The sequence below is a fragment of the Sciurus vulgaris genome (assembly GCF_902686455.1).
Source record: "Sciurus vulgaris genome assembly, chromosome: 12".
Lineage (NCBI taxonomy): Eukaryota > Metazoa > Chordata > Mammalia > Rodentia > Sciuridae > Sciurus > Sciurus vulgaris.
Genome location: NC_136473.1, coordinates 74250958 through 74269376, shown reverse-complemented (window position 1 = coordinate 74269376; position 18419 = coordinate 74250958). Strand labels below are relative to the sequence as shown.

Here is an 18419-nt window from a genome sequence, read left to right as displayed (position 1 = left end):
GTGTGTCGGAGGTTAGCAAATGGGGATTGGGTCTGATTCAATGGACACCTCATTTTCAGATTCTAGATCCAGGATAGATATGAAAAAACAGTCCTGACACTGCTAAACTAACTGAGATTTAAGTTTTTCTCAGTAACTAAAAAAGTAAAAAGCAAAAAATACATGAGGGGTTTATGTTTGTTTAACCTACCATATTTTTATTGCTTTGGCTAAGAGACCACAGATGACAGGGAATAGATGAAGTATGTGTGCAGCTGGGATTGTTTTGAAAGAGTGAACCAAGTAAAAAAAGCTATTTAACAAAGACTTGTTTCTATGGTGTGTAACAGGACCTCTCTTAGTTTATAACTTATTTTTCCTGATCTTTGCAGGAAGAGAGGAGTGGAAACCAGATTATTTTGTTTCTGCACCTGAACTAGGGAAGAAGGAAACTACTTTAGTAAATCTAATAGTTATGTTTCCACAAATTTTTTTAATCTAGTGTTTTTAAGCTATTTATAATTATTATAGATTCTACTGTACTTTGAGGCTAATTGAAAACAGTGACCAGATTCTTAATCATTATCAGGAAACTGCATTCAGAGAATGAGAAGAACACCCCCACTGGATGAATTGCAGCCACCACCGTATCAGGATGACAGTGGTTCTCCCCATCTCTCATGTACACCTTCAGAAATTGGGGACGGTAAATGTGAATTTTCCCACTGCAGCAATAGTCCACGATGCTCATATAACAAGTGTCCAAGTGAAGGAAGCACAGGTCATGAAATAGAAAGTTTTCATAATAAAGGATATGAAGAAGATGTTCCAAGTGACAGCACTGCCGTTCTGAGCCCTGAAGTAAGTAAAGCACATAAAGTTAAAAATGGATGTTATATAATAATCCTGTGCTTTTCTTTTTGGTAAGAAGAATGGGTTTTATCAGTATCTTATCCCTTTGTAGCTTATGATACCAGTTTCCATTCTTAAGCTAGTCTTTACCAACAAACTGACCAAAGCTGTCCCATCTAGTCTTTAGCTACCTTCTGCCACCAAAGAAAGATGGATGATTAAAAATGGATGGTGGTGGTGGTGGTGGTGGTGGTTTAAACACTTTACATAAAACATTCTGGAATTATTTACCTTCTTCTTTCATCTCAAGGTTATGATTTATATTTTTATTATGTATTTATTTGGATTTTTATTGTTATTAATGTTTTACAAGTCTTTTGAAATCATTTTATTACATTTTCATTCATAGACTATGAAAGGGATAGATGATATCAGCCTTACTTAATGCAATTTGAATTCATGGTATCCTGTATCCAGAATGGTTAATTGGTTAAATTTAAGTCTTTTTTTGTAACAAAAACGTGAAAATAACAACAAAAGTAATTTTTGCTATTTCAGAGTATTGCCATTGTTCTAAAAATGATTTATTTTTAGAATTTACTTTTTTTCAAAGCTTTTTAGGTTGCAAGCTTTTACAACTTTTGTTCCTGACAGCATTCAGTACTACTGAATGTGTATGTCTGTGTTCTTTCTAGGTGAATTTTTTTGCTCTGCTGTCAGAATTAAATAATGAAGGTATTTTCCCAAGCCACAAAATAATTAAGCTGTAGGTAGAATTTCCTTAATTTGTGGTTTTTCTTCTATAATTTGAAAAAGCACTTTGCTAATATTTTTCTAATATTTATGATATTGTAGTATAACATCTGACCTGGGAGAAAATTCTACATTGATATTTTAAGCTTAATATATTAGTGTTTTATGATTTTTCACAAAGAATGTTTGTGTTCTATCATATAAACAAAATTAAGACAGCTGCCGTATGGTTTTTCAAACTGTATAATAAGTTAACAGTGAAGCCTAAGCTATAAAATTCATAATAGTAATAACTATCACAGTTGTGCTAGAAATTTTGCTGTGAACTTTACATAGTCAGCTCATTTAGCTCTACCAAACACATCTTCAGAAAGTTATATTTCTGTTTCACCAGTGAAAACATTGAGACTGAGAGAGTTAAGCAATTTGCTAAGTACAGGCAGCTCTTAAGTAGTGGAACTATAAGTCAAACCCATGTCCGTCTGACCACAAAAATGATGCTCTTAACAACTGTTATTATATTGCCATTCTTAATCTAATTTGTTGTGTAGGAGATTACTTGGATGCAGTGGTATTCTCTAAACATACCACCAGGCAAGCTATCCCAGAGGACTCAGACCAAATTAAGATGTTTAAATTACATGTGTGTTCATACTCATGCACGTGTGTGTTTTAATCTATTTCAGTTATAAAACAAGAAACAAGGAGTATGGTGAGGTAGGTGGACACACCTACCTCATGTCCTTATAGGATGTCATTAGGTATAGGTAGCAAGACCACATCGTGATTTATACAGTGCCCATACATCCTATTCCACTGTCTGTTCCATCAGCATTCCCATTTATCATGTGGTAACAAAGACCAAAGTAGAAATTTAAATAAGGGTACCAAGACACAGCAGTACACACTTGCTTTATGGAAGAGATTTAGAAGCAAATACACCTGGCTACCACTGACCGTTGCCAGTGAGCCTGCTAAACATACAGGTTTTTAATTTGCATTTCCTAAGTAGAAAACGTGGGAGACAAAGTTCCCAGCTCAGAGACAACATGTTATGGCTTGAATTTTCCATCCCTTTCTATAGATAATAAATAGTCATTTGTTCCATCATATTTTTAATTTAATTCATCTATATTTAGTTTGTTTTACAGTTATTAGTTACTGTTTTAATATATCTTATGAATTCTGCCTGTGTCTCACAAGCTGCTTTCCTTACTCATTATCTATAGTTAACCCCTATATTTTTGCTCATATTTCAGAAGCTGCTAACTTACTCTCTTTGTTAACACTTCTTTTAGATTTTCCTCTACTCTACTTAGTTTTGTGTCTTTTATAGCATCACAGAATATATTCAAACAATATAGCAAAACTGCATTGCATAAATACTTTGATATAGAATGTTAATAGCCAATGCAAGTATAGGATAGAATGTTAGTAAAAAAATTATATTTATCAAATTGATCGCAACCCTAAAATTGATAATATGTATCAATTAGAAAAGTATTTCCTCTTACTTTAATCCAGGCTCTAGCTATCTTAGTGTCTACATACACAATTGAACTAGAAGAGGGGAAGAAGGCACAGAAGAATTCTGTGGCAAGGAGTTCATAAACTCTATTGAGTCTGTGCATCTCTGTTGCTAGCTAAATGTTTTCTAAGACTTTGATCCAGGTACCTTGAAAGGGAATGATTGCTAGTTTCATGTTTGAAGTGTGCAAATAGTAGTTTTTACCTGTAAAGGCTATACTCTTTTAAACTGTGAGTTCACAGTGTTAATATTGGAATGCTCAGGGAAAAAAAAAATAGACAAAAATGAGGGAGGCATCAGAAAAACAAAATTCAGAAATAGTTATTTAGGACTATATGAGAAATTTTATTGCTTAAAAAATACTAGATATCATCATGCTATTTTATGAAATACCAAGACATTTCATTAATAATCTTCAGCAATTATGAAGTGGTATACATTAAAAAAGGTTGCTCTAAATGGTGGGGTTTTTCTTAACAAACTTAGAATGTTTACTCTGATTTACTTACACTACATAAAATAACTAAATTCTATGCATTTGTTTCCATTCCGCAAGTGTTGCTCTTCATTAGTCATACTTTTTTCCATATCTGATCCCAACTACTGTATAAGATTTATTAAAGTCAAAGTTGTTTCTTTCCTATAGAAAAGGGGAGTTCTTCCCACCTAAAATAGGGCCTGGTTCATAGTAGGTACAATAGTTAGGGTACATGTTAAGCTACTGTAACAAAGAGTCACCATCACACATACTCCAAATATATTGGCTAAATACACAGAATCTTGTTTCAGTTTCATTAAATGACAGACCAGTGTAAGTGGGTGGCTCATTTAGAGGGTCCTTGTCTTATTACTCTGCCATCCCCTCAGGTAGTGTCATAGTGCTCATGGTGCAAGCTGACCCCCACACATTGTGTACCTGCTGTGGGAAGAGCTAGTTAGTTGGACAAATAACTTCCTTTATAAAATCTGACCTGGATGTTTCACACATAACTTCTGTTTGCCTCAATCAGCCAAAGCTGAGTTCATGGACATATTCACTAAGGGGGAAGCTCTGAAGTATGACCCATGGGTTATATGTCTTTAGCTAAAACTTAGGGGGTTCTTCTGAGTAAACGAAAGAAGGAAGACTAGGGGCAGTAGAATTGCCACAGAAGGCACTAAATGCATGCTTAGAAAATTATAAAAATTGGTCCACATTTTAAAATGAAAATCATTTGAGATTTATTAAAATCCTCAAAGTGACATAGTTAAGGTTGGAAACCTGGCTTTGATATTATTGGTAACTATGTGAAACTTCCAGTATATTCCAGATAATTAGACTGGCAGGAATTTGAGACAATTAATGGTTATAATCTCTTTTAATGTCATAATTAGTATGTACAGTTTCCAGTATTTCTTCAACTTTTGAAATGTGTGTTCTTCCTTTTCAACAATAGGTAATATTGAAAAATTATATATTGTTTTTAATTCTGATTAACAATTGAAGTAAGTATGGTCTGAACTATGGAGAATACTTAGCTGTAAAAATATTTTGAGGCCTTTTTATACTTCCATATTTCACATTTCCCTTGTTTTTTTTCCCCTTTGGTTTTTAAATCTAAATAATATGTTCTTTTATATATGGGGAATTGTAGAACAAGTTCTAAAAATGAAAACAAATTTTTCAGTAGCTTTATACTTTATTTATGTTCACTTACTCTAAGTTTAATATTGAGCTGCTGGTTGCATTCTTTATAGTGTTAAGGTAAAATTTAGTAATATCCTACTAAAGGAATAGAAATACACAATAAAGTATATACTCTAAATTTTTATTTGTAAAACATATATTCAACTTTCTGAAAACGGTAATAGTGTATATTATATTCTTAATGTGTCTTTACTTAATAAGTATTTTAGTTTAACTTACCATTTCTATCACTGTGGCCCTATGATAGCTTTTGATTGTAGTTGACTGCTAATTGTACTTTTTCTGTGAGGGAAAATTAAAATTGTTTTCACATCATCCTCCTGAAGAAATATCAGGTGTTTATTTACATGCTGGATTAAGTAATAGAGTTAAAAACTGAAAACATTTAAATTTGCTTTTCTTAGGATATGTCAGCTCAAGGATCATCTTCACAGCTTCCTAAACCTTTTGATCCTGAGCCAGAAGCTAAATATGGCACACTGGATGTGACTTTTGACTATGACTCACAAGAACAGAAGCTTTTGGTAACAGTGACAGCTGTCACAGACATCCCAACATATAACAGGACAGGTGGTAACTCATGGCAAGTACACCTTGTTCTTCTACCTATAAAGAAACAGAGAGCAAAAACCAGCATCCAGAGAGGACCATGTCCTGTCTTCACAGAAACATTCAAATTTAATCACGTTGAATCTGAGATGATTGGAAATTATGCAGTTCGGTTTAGACTTTATGGTGTACATCGCATGAAAAAAGAAAAGATTGTGGGGGAAAAGATTTTTTATTTAACAAAATTGAATCTTCAAGGGAAAATGTCATTACCTGTGATACTGGAACCTTCTTATAATCATTCTGTGAGTATCTCATCATATGACCTCAATACAGTGTTATGTTCATGGAATATAATATACACAGTTTTAAAAATCTATAATCAATAACTTTCTCAATATATTGTTTATATAGTAATCATACCTTTATATAAATTTCTGGGCCTTGGATGGGTAGGTACAATTTTTTTTCTTTTCTATTAAAGTTCCTTTTGAAGATGATGATGTATAGGTTCTTTCTTGTGGATCCAAAGAATGAGACTCATGGACAGTGCAGGGTGAGAGTAAAGAAACAATTTATTTTTGAAACAGAAAGGAAGTAAAGTTCCCACAGAGAGGGGTCCCAAGTGGGTTGCCCCAGAGTTGCTCCTATCTAGGGAGGGATTTATATGGTGTTGCTGGAGGTGATCTTTAAAGCTATTGGCTAATGACTTTTAGGGAGGGGAGTTTTTTCATCCAGAGTGAGACTCTCAATGGTCATGCTGCACCCTGTCCAATCAAGCTGTTGATCACACGTCTGGGCTGTGTCTGGTTCATCAGATAGTTTGTACATGGAATTGTTACAGTCAGGGACCCTGCCCTGCCTATAATATTTCTGGTCCCTGCTCTCAGTGATACATGATTTATATATTTTATTCTATCCCTTTTCTTGCCAAGAGTCTTAGGGTTGTTCCTTTGTTGAACATGTATTAAATGGTTGATTATGACATAATCTGAACTCTTTATAGAATTAATTTTTTTCCAGGTTAAAACTGAGTGACAAATTAAGAGCTATTTATCCTCCTATCTTGTTTACTATAGTACAGAAATTATGTGCTCTGACAGATTGTATACTGCTGCCTATGTCATGACTTATTATCTTTCCAGAACTACTGTGAAATTATTTTAAAAGTTCAAAAAAATATGACCTCATTATACTTTCCACCCTTTTATAAGGAAATATTTTGAAGTATTTCTGGGAGGATCCTTTAAACCTAAGACTTCCAGCCAGTTCTCTTTTCTTTTTCCAGATTATTCACTTACAAATCTCTCCCCATATTTTTAACTAAATTCCCACAAGACTTTGCAGATCACAAGAGAGAAGTGTCTGCACCTATTTACTTAAACCAAGGAGACAACATTATGCCACATAGTTATTTAGATTATGAGAAAATCTGTCATATGTGCTATAAGTGTAAATTGTGATTTATATTTATACCTGTTACATTTAATAAAAAAGCATTTTTGCAGTATCTATTTTAGAACAGATTTAAATTTAAAAATAAAGGTATTTTATTTTAGGGTTGTTTTTAGGCTTTTAAATGTGTAAGTGTAAGTCCAAGGTTAAGGTTCCATTTCATTTACATAGGTAGCATTTGATCTTGTGGGATCTTCATTTATAGTCAGACTATATACCATTTTAACTAGATGATTCTAGCGTCTGAAAAAATAAAAAGATGGTGTATACATATCTACACCCACACACACATATATCTACATGTGTGTTTGCAAGGTAAGAAGCTTTATTGGTAGAATTAATAACTTGCTATGACATCAGATTTTCAGAATTACTTTTTTGGGTAAATGTCTTTTTAAATGACTTTAGCAGTTTATAACAAGAGAGATAAAAAGAAAATTCAGGCAATATTTTTTTCTTTTTTTAATTATTAATATTATTAGTTTAGTTGTAGGTGGACTCAATAACTTTTATTTTTATGTTGTGCTGAGGATCAAACCCAGTGCCTCACATGTGCTAGGCAAGTGCTCTACCACTGAGCCACAACCCCATTGCAGGCAATATTTTTTTAGGGGAAAGTACAAATTTTCATAAAATGGAATATTCTGTAGTTAATCTAATTTTTAAACTTTTATTATTTGATCTGAATGATAGCTAGTTTTTTCTGTGGAAAACAACATTATATACAAATAACTGCCATTGATTTAAATTAGAAGGGAAAGACTATCATCAAGAGGTATGTTTTTTATATTGTTTTATTTACTTTAAATTATCTGTTCCTAATTCCATATTCATTTTATTGATTACCCAAAGAAAATGAAGCCATAAACATATGGTTTTATTTCTGGTCAAATTAAATAATTCCTACATTGGATGTGTTAGATTATAGTCAATGATTCTAGAATCTTTTTTCTTTTTCTTTTTTTTTCTTTTTTTTTTTGCCAACTAGTGTAGTAAATTTCTTTGGAGTGTTTACAAGAAGAATTAAAAAGTTCTAGATAAATAGCTTCAAAGATTAAATAATAAAATCTGAATAAAACCATCTTCTGCTCTTAGAAAAATGTTTTCTCTGCACTGAATACTCCTCAAATTTAAATACCTATAGTTGTTCTATTCTCTTGGCTTTTCTTCTTTCTTCACCTTCTCAAAATCATGTTTGTTTTACAACTATTAGCAAACCATGGTTGTGAAGTTAACACCCATAAGGGTCAGTTGTCTGGTCATAAAAAATATTATATTGATAGAATATATATATTTTGTATATTTAATGTTCTCTTTGCTAAGCTTTAATATTACATGTAGGAATCTTGTTATAGTTTACTTGGGTGAGTTTGGTTCTAATTTTGTCAGATGTAATAAATGTGTGTATAAGAGGTACATTCATAAAAAGATACATTCATAGTTAATATTCTAGTAGTTTTTGAATAATTATTTATTATTGCTTTTGTTGCAAGAATTTTCGCCCTTTGGCAAGGGAAAGTTTTAACCCTGACAATTCACAAATTATACTTGAAATATTTTTTAAATTTCTAGTTTATTTTCATGGATAATAATAGAAAAATAGAATCCTTCATGTAATTTAGCCTCACAGCTACTTATTGAAGAACTGATTGAATCAACACATTGAGAGAAACAGACAAATGTCACCAAAATGACTTACTGAGGACTAAACAATGACTTTCTCTCAGTGCAAGATTAAAATTTAACATTGAGATATAGTTTGAGGTATTCCTCCTGACAATAGAAAATATATCAGAGTGAGAGTTTAAAGCATGAGTTCTTTGCACTTACTAGTTGTGTAAGTTTGGCAAATTACCTAATCATTGTGGGCATCAGGTTTCTCATTAGTAAAATGAGAGGATTAGAACAAATGATCTTGAGGTTCTATTCATCTCTGATGTTCTCTGATTCTACTAATATATATTGGGGAAAGGACTTAGGCAAGAACAGAATTGGAGTAAATTTTAAATCTGCTTTATATGCTTATATATCACATTTTGTGGTGAGCACGTATTATTTCCTCAGTCTTCCATATCTTTTCAACAAGTTTCAAATGATCAGGGAAATCCCAACTAAAAATTTCCATCTTCCTAAGGTAAGCTAGAAAATTCACTTTCCCAATCTCACTCATAGAGCATGAGCTTTATGACCTAGACTGTACTACTTCTGTTAATTTCTGGGAAACCTCAATATAAACTGAACAAAGAAGACACTGCACTCAAATTATGTTCCATGAAGCTGATGGTGGAGATGTTGGAGATCATAGACTAGGGTAACTCTGAAATGACTTTGCTGGTTCAGAAACAGTATTGGTGCTGGGGCCAGTAACAGCTATAGTAAAGAAAAGTCCTTGATACATGAAAGTCCTGTGGGAGCAGCAGCCAAAGTTCCTTTAACAGACCCTTCCTACTGTATGAATTTAGACTTTATTCTTGAGAGTCTTCCCTTCTAACCTGATTCCCTGTTCGTCCCCATTCTTCTAATAAATTGCCATTCCACTTTATGAGTCAAAGTTAGTTTCCAGTGTTTTCAAATAAGAACCCTGAAATAGCCATATGGTTTATATTACTTGCTTCTGTCATTTTTTTACCTCCATGCTCAATAACCAGAATATGTCGCAGTCACCCTTGCTATTCTCTCATATTTGATTTCTTATATATTCAACTAAGCATGGCACTCTTTCTTAGCGTATAAAACCACTTTCTTCACTTGAATTTTGATATTAATTTACTTTCTGTAGCATTTGCCTGGAATAGCCTTTCCTTTTATTCTTCCTAATTTTATTTTTCACTCAATTTACCAGATTTTAAAAAATATTATTAGGTTTATTTTATGGTTTATGAAAATAAAACCAATGATTTTTCTCATGGACATAACAGACAAACCTTTGTGTATAAATAATATGTGGCTAGCATTATCTATACAGAGTGACTAGTTGTGGTGATAGTTAAGATTCCTGCACATTTTTTCCAGTTACAGGGTATACCAATTTTGATTAAAACCTTGATTTACTTCATGTAATTCATATGGTCTTGGTGAGTTGCTATACAGCAAAGTTGATATTTAGCAAATGTATGTGGTCTTTCGTCTTGGGATAAGGGTGTTTTAAATTGATAGATGAACTGTAGCTCACCTGTTAAAGTTTCTTGTAGACAAATGGTTCTCAATAGTGTGATCCTGGGGCCAACAACATCAGCATTGCCTAGGAGCTTGTTACAAGTGAAGATTCTCGTCCCTGTCCCACATACTAAAGAAAAAAGAGAATGAAAGTATATTCTTTACCAGATCCTCCCAATAAGAGCACAGCCCACATAAAACTTTGATTTCAGCCTTGTGAGACTCCTCAGTAGAGCATCCTGCTCAGCCCACTTGGACTTCTGACCTACAGAAAAATGTGAGATAGTGGGTATTGTCTCAAGCTGCTAAGTTTATGGTCATTTTTTAGTGGTAGAAAATTAACATAAATTTTGGTATTAGAAAGTGGGATGCTGCCAAACAAATACCAAAAACTGTGTGAGTGGCTTTGGAATCACTGTTGTGTGAGGATTGAAAGAAGTCAGAGGAAAATTTTGAAGAACATGATCAAGAAAGCCTAAGTTATCTTTAATAGATTTAATAGAACTCTGACCTTTAAGAGCCTTGCCCTGGAAGACAAAAGGAATTGAAATACATGTTCTTGGACTTGGGCTGGGGGCATCCTTTTTATGAAATGGCAAAATGCTTAGCAGAATGTCTCCTGCAGTTATATGAAAAGAGCAACTTATAAATGATGAATTTGAATAGTTAGCCAAGGAAATTTCCAAGCAAAGTGTTGAAGGTCTGAAGGAACCAAGATTTGATGAATTGGGAAATCCCCTGTCAAGATGATAAAACATGCTAAAATTCAAAAATGGCTGCTGACAGATGGTGTAGGGTAACTGCACAGTTTTTGCTGAAACCTTAGAAGGATCAAAAGGGTAAAGTATACTAGGTTTCCTGGAAAATCTTTCTACAAAATGAAGAGTGTTCCTCAGATCACCACAATCTAACTAAAAGGCTTTTAAAAGCTGAAGACCATTTTCCCTCATCTATTTCAACAGAAGCTAAAAATAGAGATGGAATTATCTTGAAAAGATTAATGAACAAAACTTTGATTTAATGGAGGGACCTCTGTAAAATTCACATAAAACTTACAAAATTCCTGAAAAAACTCATATCAGCACATACATTAGCAGCTTGAACTAAAAGGAATTAAGAATATGAAATGAAAGGAGGGGGTAAGATTTCCACAATTCTATTGGTAGGAAGCATGCTGGTGAAACTTCCCAGCAACAGATACCTGCTTGCTATTTTTCATAAAGAATGAAAAATGACAGAGGACAGAATTGAGAGATGGAACTGAGACTCAGGAAGGCTTGTTCCCAAACCTTGACACCTATTCAGGGAACTGTAGCTATAGTTTGCCCATCAGGATTTCATAACTGCCTTGGACCAGTGACTACATTCATTTTGCCCGTCATGAACTATAAATCTGTAATTTATGTCTGTCTGCCCATTGTATGTTGGAAGTGTTAGTGGCAGATAACTTGTCTCTTTAGTTACACAGATTCCTAAGTGAGAAGAATTTTTCCCTGGAGCTGAACTGTTCACCCAGGTTTAGATAAAATTTTGGCATTTGAGAGTATGAGATTTAAATTTAGATATTTTGGTTTTTTAATGTTGAGCTGATGATGGAATGATATGAAATTTGGGGGACCTTGGGCTGGGCAATACCAACCTGTATTTTGATCATAAGAAGTATATGGTATCATGCGGGGCCAGATGGGCAGACTGGAGTAGGCAGAATTCTAAGATGGTCTCATGGCCTTTATTCCTCTGGCTTTGCTGCTATACTTATGTTACATGGCAAAAGGATTTTGAAGATGTGATTAAGGTTACGTATCAGTTGACATTAAAAGAATGTATTGCTGGGCATGGTGTGCACTCCTGTAATCCCAGCAGCTCTGGGGGCTGGGGCAGGAGGATCACAAGTTCAAGGCCAGCCTCAGCAGCTTAGCAAGACCTTATCTCAAAATAAAAATAAAAAGGGCTAAAGATGTAGCTCAGTGGTAAAGCACCCCTGGGTTCAGTCCCCCATGCTAAAAACAATAAAAAATAGATAGATAGTCAGTCAGTGTGGATCTAGCCTGTTCACATGAGCCATTTGAAAGCAAAGAAATGTTCTCTACAGGAACTGAATTTCGCCAACACCTAAATGAGGTTGGAAACAGTTCTTTCCCCAGAGCTTCCACATAAGAATCCAGCTGAGTCGATAGGTTTATTTTGCCTTGTTAGAAAGTAAACAGACAACTGAGTCCTCCCAGTCTTCTAAACTATAGAGACAGTGGGATAATAAATAGGTGTATGTTTGTGATAACTTGTTACACAGCAATAGAAAATTAATAGGGTCCACAGGGCCTGAAATATTTACTCTCTGCCTCTCCACAGAAGTTGCTGACCTCTCCTTAAAATAGCTGGGAAGTGAAATTGAATATCAAACATGCGAATCACTTCTGTAGTTGAGGAGAATATTTATGCAATCAGATAACATACTGAACATCTACTTTTATCTTGAGATATTCTTTACCAATCCATGAAATCTTTAGCATATACCATTATACAATTGTAAACATGTGTAAATCAAATTTGCAGGGACTCTTTGTTTATAACCTGTTTATTCCCCTTTCATTATTCTTCATGACTGCTTCATTAGCATAGGTATGTTGCTCGGTGTGTATTAGGTTTGTTTTACAACTTTCTAAATATAACTAGCTCCCTATAGTTAATATTATTAGTTCATGTTTTGATCCATAGTGCTTTCCATACTCTGTTCCAGAGTCATTATCATTCTAAACCTTTTCCACCAGGAGGTTTTCCTTAACTCTAGTTTATTAGAATTCTGTTTATAAGTCTTATAACAACTTTTCCTTTATAATTCTTTATAATACTTATAATTTTTCATAATTGCTTACTGTCTTAACTGTTATACCCCTAGCCTTTAGCTTAATTACTGACTTATAGACACTCCTTGGTAAATGTTTATTTAGTAAATAAGACATTGAGGTGTTCATTCATTTCAGTGTGGTGGTATGTGAATATAAGGGAAACTATAATAGCTGTGAGAAAGTCATGATATAATTAGGCTTTAAATTTTTACATACAAATTTTGTCTCAAAGGTTTAAGAAAGAAAAAGACATCGATTTTTTTAATTGAATCATAAAATACTACTGCTTAGAGATTAATGATCAAAGTATCCAGCTATCTTGATGTCCAGTAAAGAAATACATAACTTAGATCAAATCACTTGGCTAGTTTCTCCTGGCCCCCTGGTTCAAAAGATTGGGCTAGAATGCAGAGGTCCTTCTACAGCTAGTAATTTTCCAGAGATTTCAGAAGAACCAATTTAGAAATTTGAGGATTCTAAGACCATTATTATGCATGATTTCTGACATATAAACTACCTTTGAAAAGGGAATGGATGATTTTGAATGGAATCTCCCTCACAGAATTTTTCTGCATAGATACCTAATGAATCGAGTTTAAAAAGTATGAAAACTACCATAAATCTTACCAGGAGCAACCACTCAATGGAAGAAATATTTATCATTCTGGAGTGACACAAAGAAACATAGCAAAATATGTACTTAACATCTAATTCCATGCACTGTCCATCAAAAGTGATGAAACAAAAACTTAGAAATTTTAATTAAGGTCCATAGAAAAACAAATTATTGAGTAGAATGTTTTATATAGTAGAATGTGTTACTATCCACAAATATTTAGTGCCCCTTCTTGTAGAAGAGTTTTAGATTTCTGCCTGTTGAAATTGTGTTGGTTATCTCAGTATAAACTTACTTTGATACAGAAATTGCTGCAAAGTTTGGTGTTGCTACATCAAAAACCCAAAATATTTATGGCACTGATTTGAAGCCAAGCAGTAGGAAAAAAAATGAAACTTAAATTGGTATTTGGTAGTATGGTAATCCTGTTTATGTCGTGATAAAATATTTTGTAAATGTGTCACCTAAACTAATGTGGATGGCAGTTAACATAAAAATGAACTTGTAGCTCTAAGCAAAAAAGGTGGGGAAAACAAACCAATAACATCAATTTATTTACTTTTTGCATTGACTGAAAGTATTATTAGAAAAAAGGAGTTCATAATGGATCAGACAGGTTTGCAAGCAAGAATAAAAGAAAATAGATCAAATACAAATATTCAAGAACCTGTGGGGTTGAAAGGTACAAATGAGTAGTTTCCAACCCATATATGATAGAGCTGACAACACTGAGCTACCAAAGGCTTCAGAAAACTCAAGGACCAAATTGAGAACGTAATCATAATGTCCAGTGTTTAAAACATTTGAGCTGGGTGTGGTGGTACATGCCTATAATTCCAACTATTTGAGAGACTGAAGCAGGAGACTTTCAAGTTTGAGACCAGTCTGAGCAATTTAGTGAGATCCTGTCTCAAAATAAAAAGTAAAAGGCTGGGTGTAGCTCAGTAGTAGAACACCCGTGGGTTCAATCTCCAATACTGGGGTGGGAGGAGAAGAGGAATCAAAACTCTTAAGTAGATTATTGTGGTACCCAGAAAGTCATTTCTTTTAGACAGAATGGTTCTAGAAAAAGGTACTAACAGTGCAGCTCTCCTTCAGAGAGTAGGAAATGTATGAAGAATGAGAATGAGGGTAACAATGTCTGCCTTGTGTGATTTGAGAATGACAGCAGAGCAGTGGTCCCTGAATGGAGATGTTTTTGACAGTTACTCTCTCTCTGGTTCATAATTGCATGTTTGTGTAGGGGACAGCTTACCTTTTTAGTTCTGTCTCCAAATGAAGAAAAGCCACATCTGTACTCAACAGTATTTAATACCTAGAGTTCCTCCACTTTTCACCCAAGGCTGTGGGATTGATCCCCGGCACTGAAAACAAAACAAAAAACAAACAACAACAAAAACAAAAACAAGACCTGTGACTAGCATTTTTGTTTTATTTTCCTTAGAGCAGGATGGGAGTGTTTTGTATATGGGAGAATGAAGGAACAATGTTTGCTATCCAGACGAACAGGCACTCGTGGTCTTTGATATCATTCACATCTGTCCTCTTGCTCCTCCCTGCAGAAGCAGCATGCATTACTACCCTGTTGAGTTCATATGTGGCTGTGTGCTTTGCTTTGGTCTTCTGTTCATAACTTTTAAGAACCACAATAATGTTTCTGCTATTATAGAAACACATGGAAATGGAGACTCTCTTAGCTTTGAGGAGAGCCTCTTGCTAATCCGAAATAGATAAATTGTGTAAGCACAATGTAATCCGCTGTTGTATTAATTTGTAGTTATTTATTACCACAGGGTAATGAGCTTGACTGATTGACTGTTCTAAGGAATGTGTGAGCCTCTGTGACAGATAAGTGGATGATGCAGGGAACTGACTGGTAGAACTACCTTCTTTTGAAAGAACCTAAGTCTTCATGTTTATTGCAAATTGGACTCCCTAGAAATAGACCCTGAGAAGGAACTTAGTGTACCACATGCTTACTAAGGTGTGGTCTTAGAATCAATACTTGTGAAGGAGAGGAAAAGGTAACAAAATTGGTCAGAAGGAGAGCTGAAGCTGAAATGCATGCCTAACAACAGCTTCAGCCAACCCCATGGGACTCTGGAACTAAAATAGTTCTTCAGAGTTGTCCCCAGTTGGACCAAGATGGAGATGGCAATGCCTTTACATCCCCGCATCAGTCTCCTTGGATATGAACTGCCTTGGAGTGTGTAAAGGTGATGTTGGGAGTAGGCATCTGCAGTGGAGTCAAAGGTGAAATCACTGGAGATATATAAGTTGATCAGGAGAGGCCAGGTTCCTGGATAGGCTTTCTGAATGGACATTGAAGTCACAAAAGATAATGGCAGAAGTTGAAGTGTAACAAAAGATAGAATCAAGAATCATTTTCCTCAGTGAGTGAAAGGAAAGTGTTCAGGAAATGAAGAAATATCTAGGAGAACAAAATATCTCTGAGGATTACATAAGGAAAATAGTAGTTCTTTTCCATGATTTTTAGGAGTAATGTTTGCAAAAACAGCAGAGAACTTTGTTTCCTGACCTTGGGGCACTTGGAATATGAGGGAATACCTGGAATGAAAAGTCCACAGGGAATAATGTGTCCTTGGGGAAGAAATGGATTTTGATTTTTAATACAAAGTGTTGGGGTTGTCTGAGCAGAAGCTAAAGTTCAAGAATTTATCATGGATTAGAGTATCCAGGAGACATAGTGAAAAGACTCTTCTGGAAAGGAGGAGCATAATGGGAAGAAGTGCAAAGAATAAAAGAATTAATGTTAAAGTAAAAGAGATAACCAGTGTCATCAGCATCTGTCTTCATTTATATTATGCTAAATGTTGATCCTAATCATAATTTTACATCTCTATTTTAAATCTCAAATTTCACTTAAAGTCTAATTTGAATTCCATCTTTGTAGAAAAGTATTAGATCTTTCTAATATAATTTTAAGCTATTTAACTTACTTGTTTTTGTAAGTAAGTTATCAAATATGGTTATTACTTTAGAAATGTTGAATGTAGATAAATGGATGAGTAGGTATACATTTGGTGCTCATTTTTGCAGCTGATATGTTTTCTTTCTTACTAAACTTGTTTTATGACTTTCTTCCAGATTTTAAACACTTGAAGACTGGACTGTTTCATTTACTTGGTATTTTTCATAGAACCTGGAATACAGGTGTTAATGACCACTTATTAAATGATTTACCATATTGATTCAAGAAGTCTTGATTATTCTTAAATTTTTACCCAGTTCCACTTAGCAGTATTCCTTGATAAGTGTCAGTATTCTTAAAACAGCCCTAATAAGAATCTTTTATAACTTGAAATTCAATAAGTGTGCATCTTGAGGCAAACAATTTTTAAACAATAATTAATTAATTAAGAACATAAATGCTTATCCTGTTTCTTATTCAACATATAATACCACAGTATCCTATGAGTGATATACCTTCCTTATGATTTACTATGATAATGATCTCATCGTGGATACTTATAATTTCAGCTTTTAACTTCTGAAATCCCTGTGTCTCAAAAAATAGTCTATCTTTTATGTTAATGGATTTAATCAATTTGGTTTGATATTTGTACTGCTACTAATATGTATGTGCGTATGTTGCTGGGGATCAAATCCAGGGCTTCATGCATGCTAGGCACACACTCTACCACTAAACTATATTCACAGCCTCTTGTTACTTTTATGTTTAAGAGAGATCAGTTATTTCTTACATTCTGTAATTGAAATGTGTATTCTTATAAGAATCATACTTTATATTGCTAGCAAATACCTTTCAAGACTAGTTTCACAGGGTTAGGGTTGCAGCTCAGTGGTAGAGTGCTTGCCACACTTGAGGCACTGAGTTCAATCCTCAGCACCACATTTTTTTTAATTAAAATATTTTTTATTTTTACAGTCACATTTTGACTCACTGATTCATTGTATACAAGTGGGGTGCATCACATTTTTTAAAAAAAAGGTATTGCTTCCATCTACAAAAAAAAATACAGTTAAAGAAATCACAAACACACCAAAAAAACTAGTTTCACCCATTTTCACATATACTAACATTCACAGCTACTATTGTCTGTAAAAAGTCTACGTTTTCCAAATGTGGATTATTATTTTTTATAAAATAATTGAAAATAAATATTTCTTGATAAACAAATGATCAAAGTTAAAAAATACTACTTGAAGGATTTTCTGCATCTGTTTAATCCCAATTCCCTAGACAACACAGTAAGGTGAGCCATGGTTCACTTTAATAAAATTAAATAGTTAGAGACAGTTATTCAAGGAGAAAGCAAATGAACATATTGATAGAGAGGAATAAATGTAAGTCTCACATGAAGACTTGTTATCAAATATTTCAGTGAAAGGGAGAAACTAAAATAGGACATAAAAGGAAGCTTTTGTTTAAATCAGATTTTTTTTTTTAGGGAAAAAAGAAAGATTAAATGTCAGGTCTAAAATTTTGAACCGGGAGGAAGAGTTGCATGAGAAAAATTATAATTTTAGTGAATAAAACAGGTTTTGTTGTCATTGCTGTTGCTTATTTAGCATAAGGAATAAAAGACATCAAACAATTTAACTGGAAATTGTTTTGCTGAGCCATCAAAGTGCTAGTCCCTGCACTGTCAAGAGCCAGCATATATTTCATTCTTGTCTAGTAATGAATTATTTTTTCAAAAATAAGCCAGAATTGAAGGATTATCTTTAAAGATGGAAAGACTTCCCATGTTCTTGGATAAGCAAAATTAAAATTGTCAAAATGGTCCTACTACCAAAAGTGTTATATAGATTCAATGCAATCCCCATTAGAATAGAAAAAAGAACAGCCCTGAAGTTCATTAGGAAGAATAAGAGACCAGAAAAGCCAAAAAGTAATTCCAAGCAAGAAGAGCAATGTGCTGGAGGCATCACAATACCAGACTTTAAATTATACTGCAGAGATATAGTAAAAAAAAACAGCATGGTACTGGCACCAAAACAGAAAAGAAGTCT

The 18419-nt window shown here is 33.9% G+C and overlaps 1 protein-coding gene across 1 annotated transcript in view; it reads left to right on the top strand.

Moving 5' to 3' along the window:
- The window catches only part of SYT14 (synaptotagmin 14), a gene marked incomplete at its 5' end in the record, with an annotated part of 180624 nt that overhangs the window by 76194 nt on the left and 86011 nt on the right, over positions 1 to 18419 (top strand). The window contains 2 exons of the mRNA XM_079108120.1: positions 569 to 840; positions 5204 to 5653. Coding sequence (XP_078964246.1) covers positions 569 to 840; positions 5204 to 5653 — 722 coding nt within the window. The remainder of the gene's footprint in view (positions 1 to 568; positions 841 to 5203; positions 5654 to 18419) is intronic.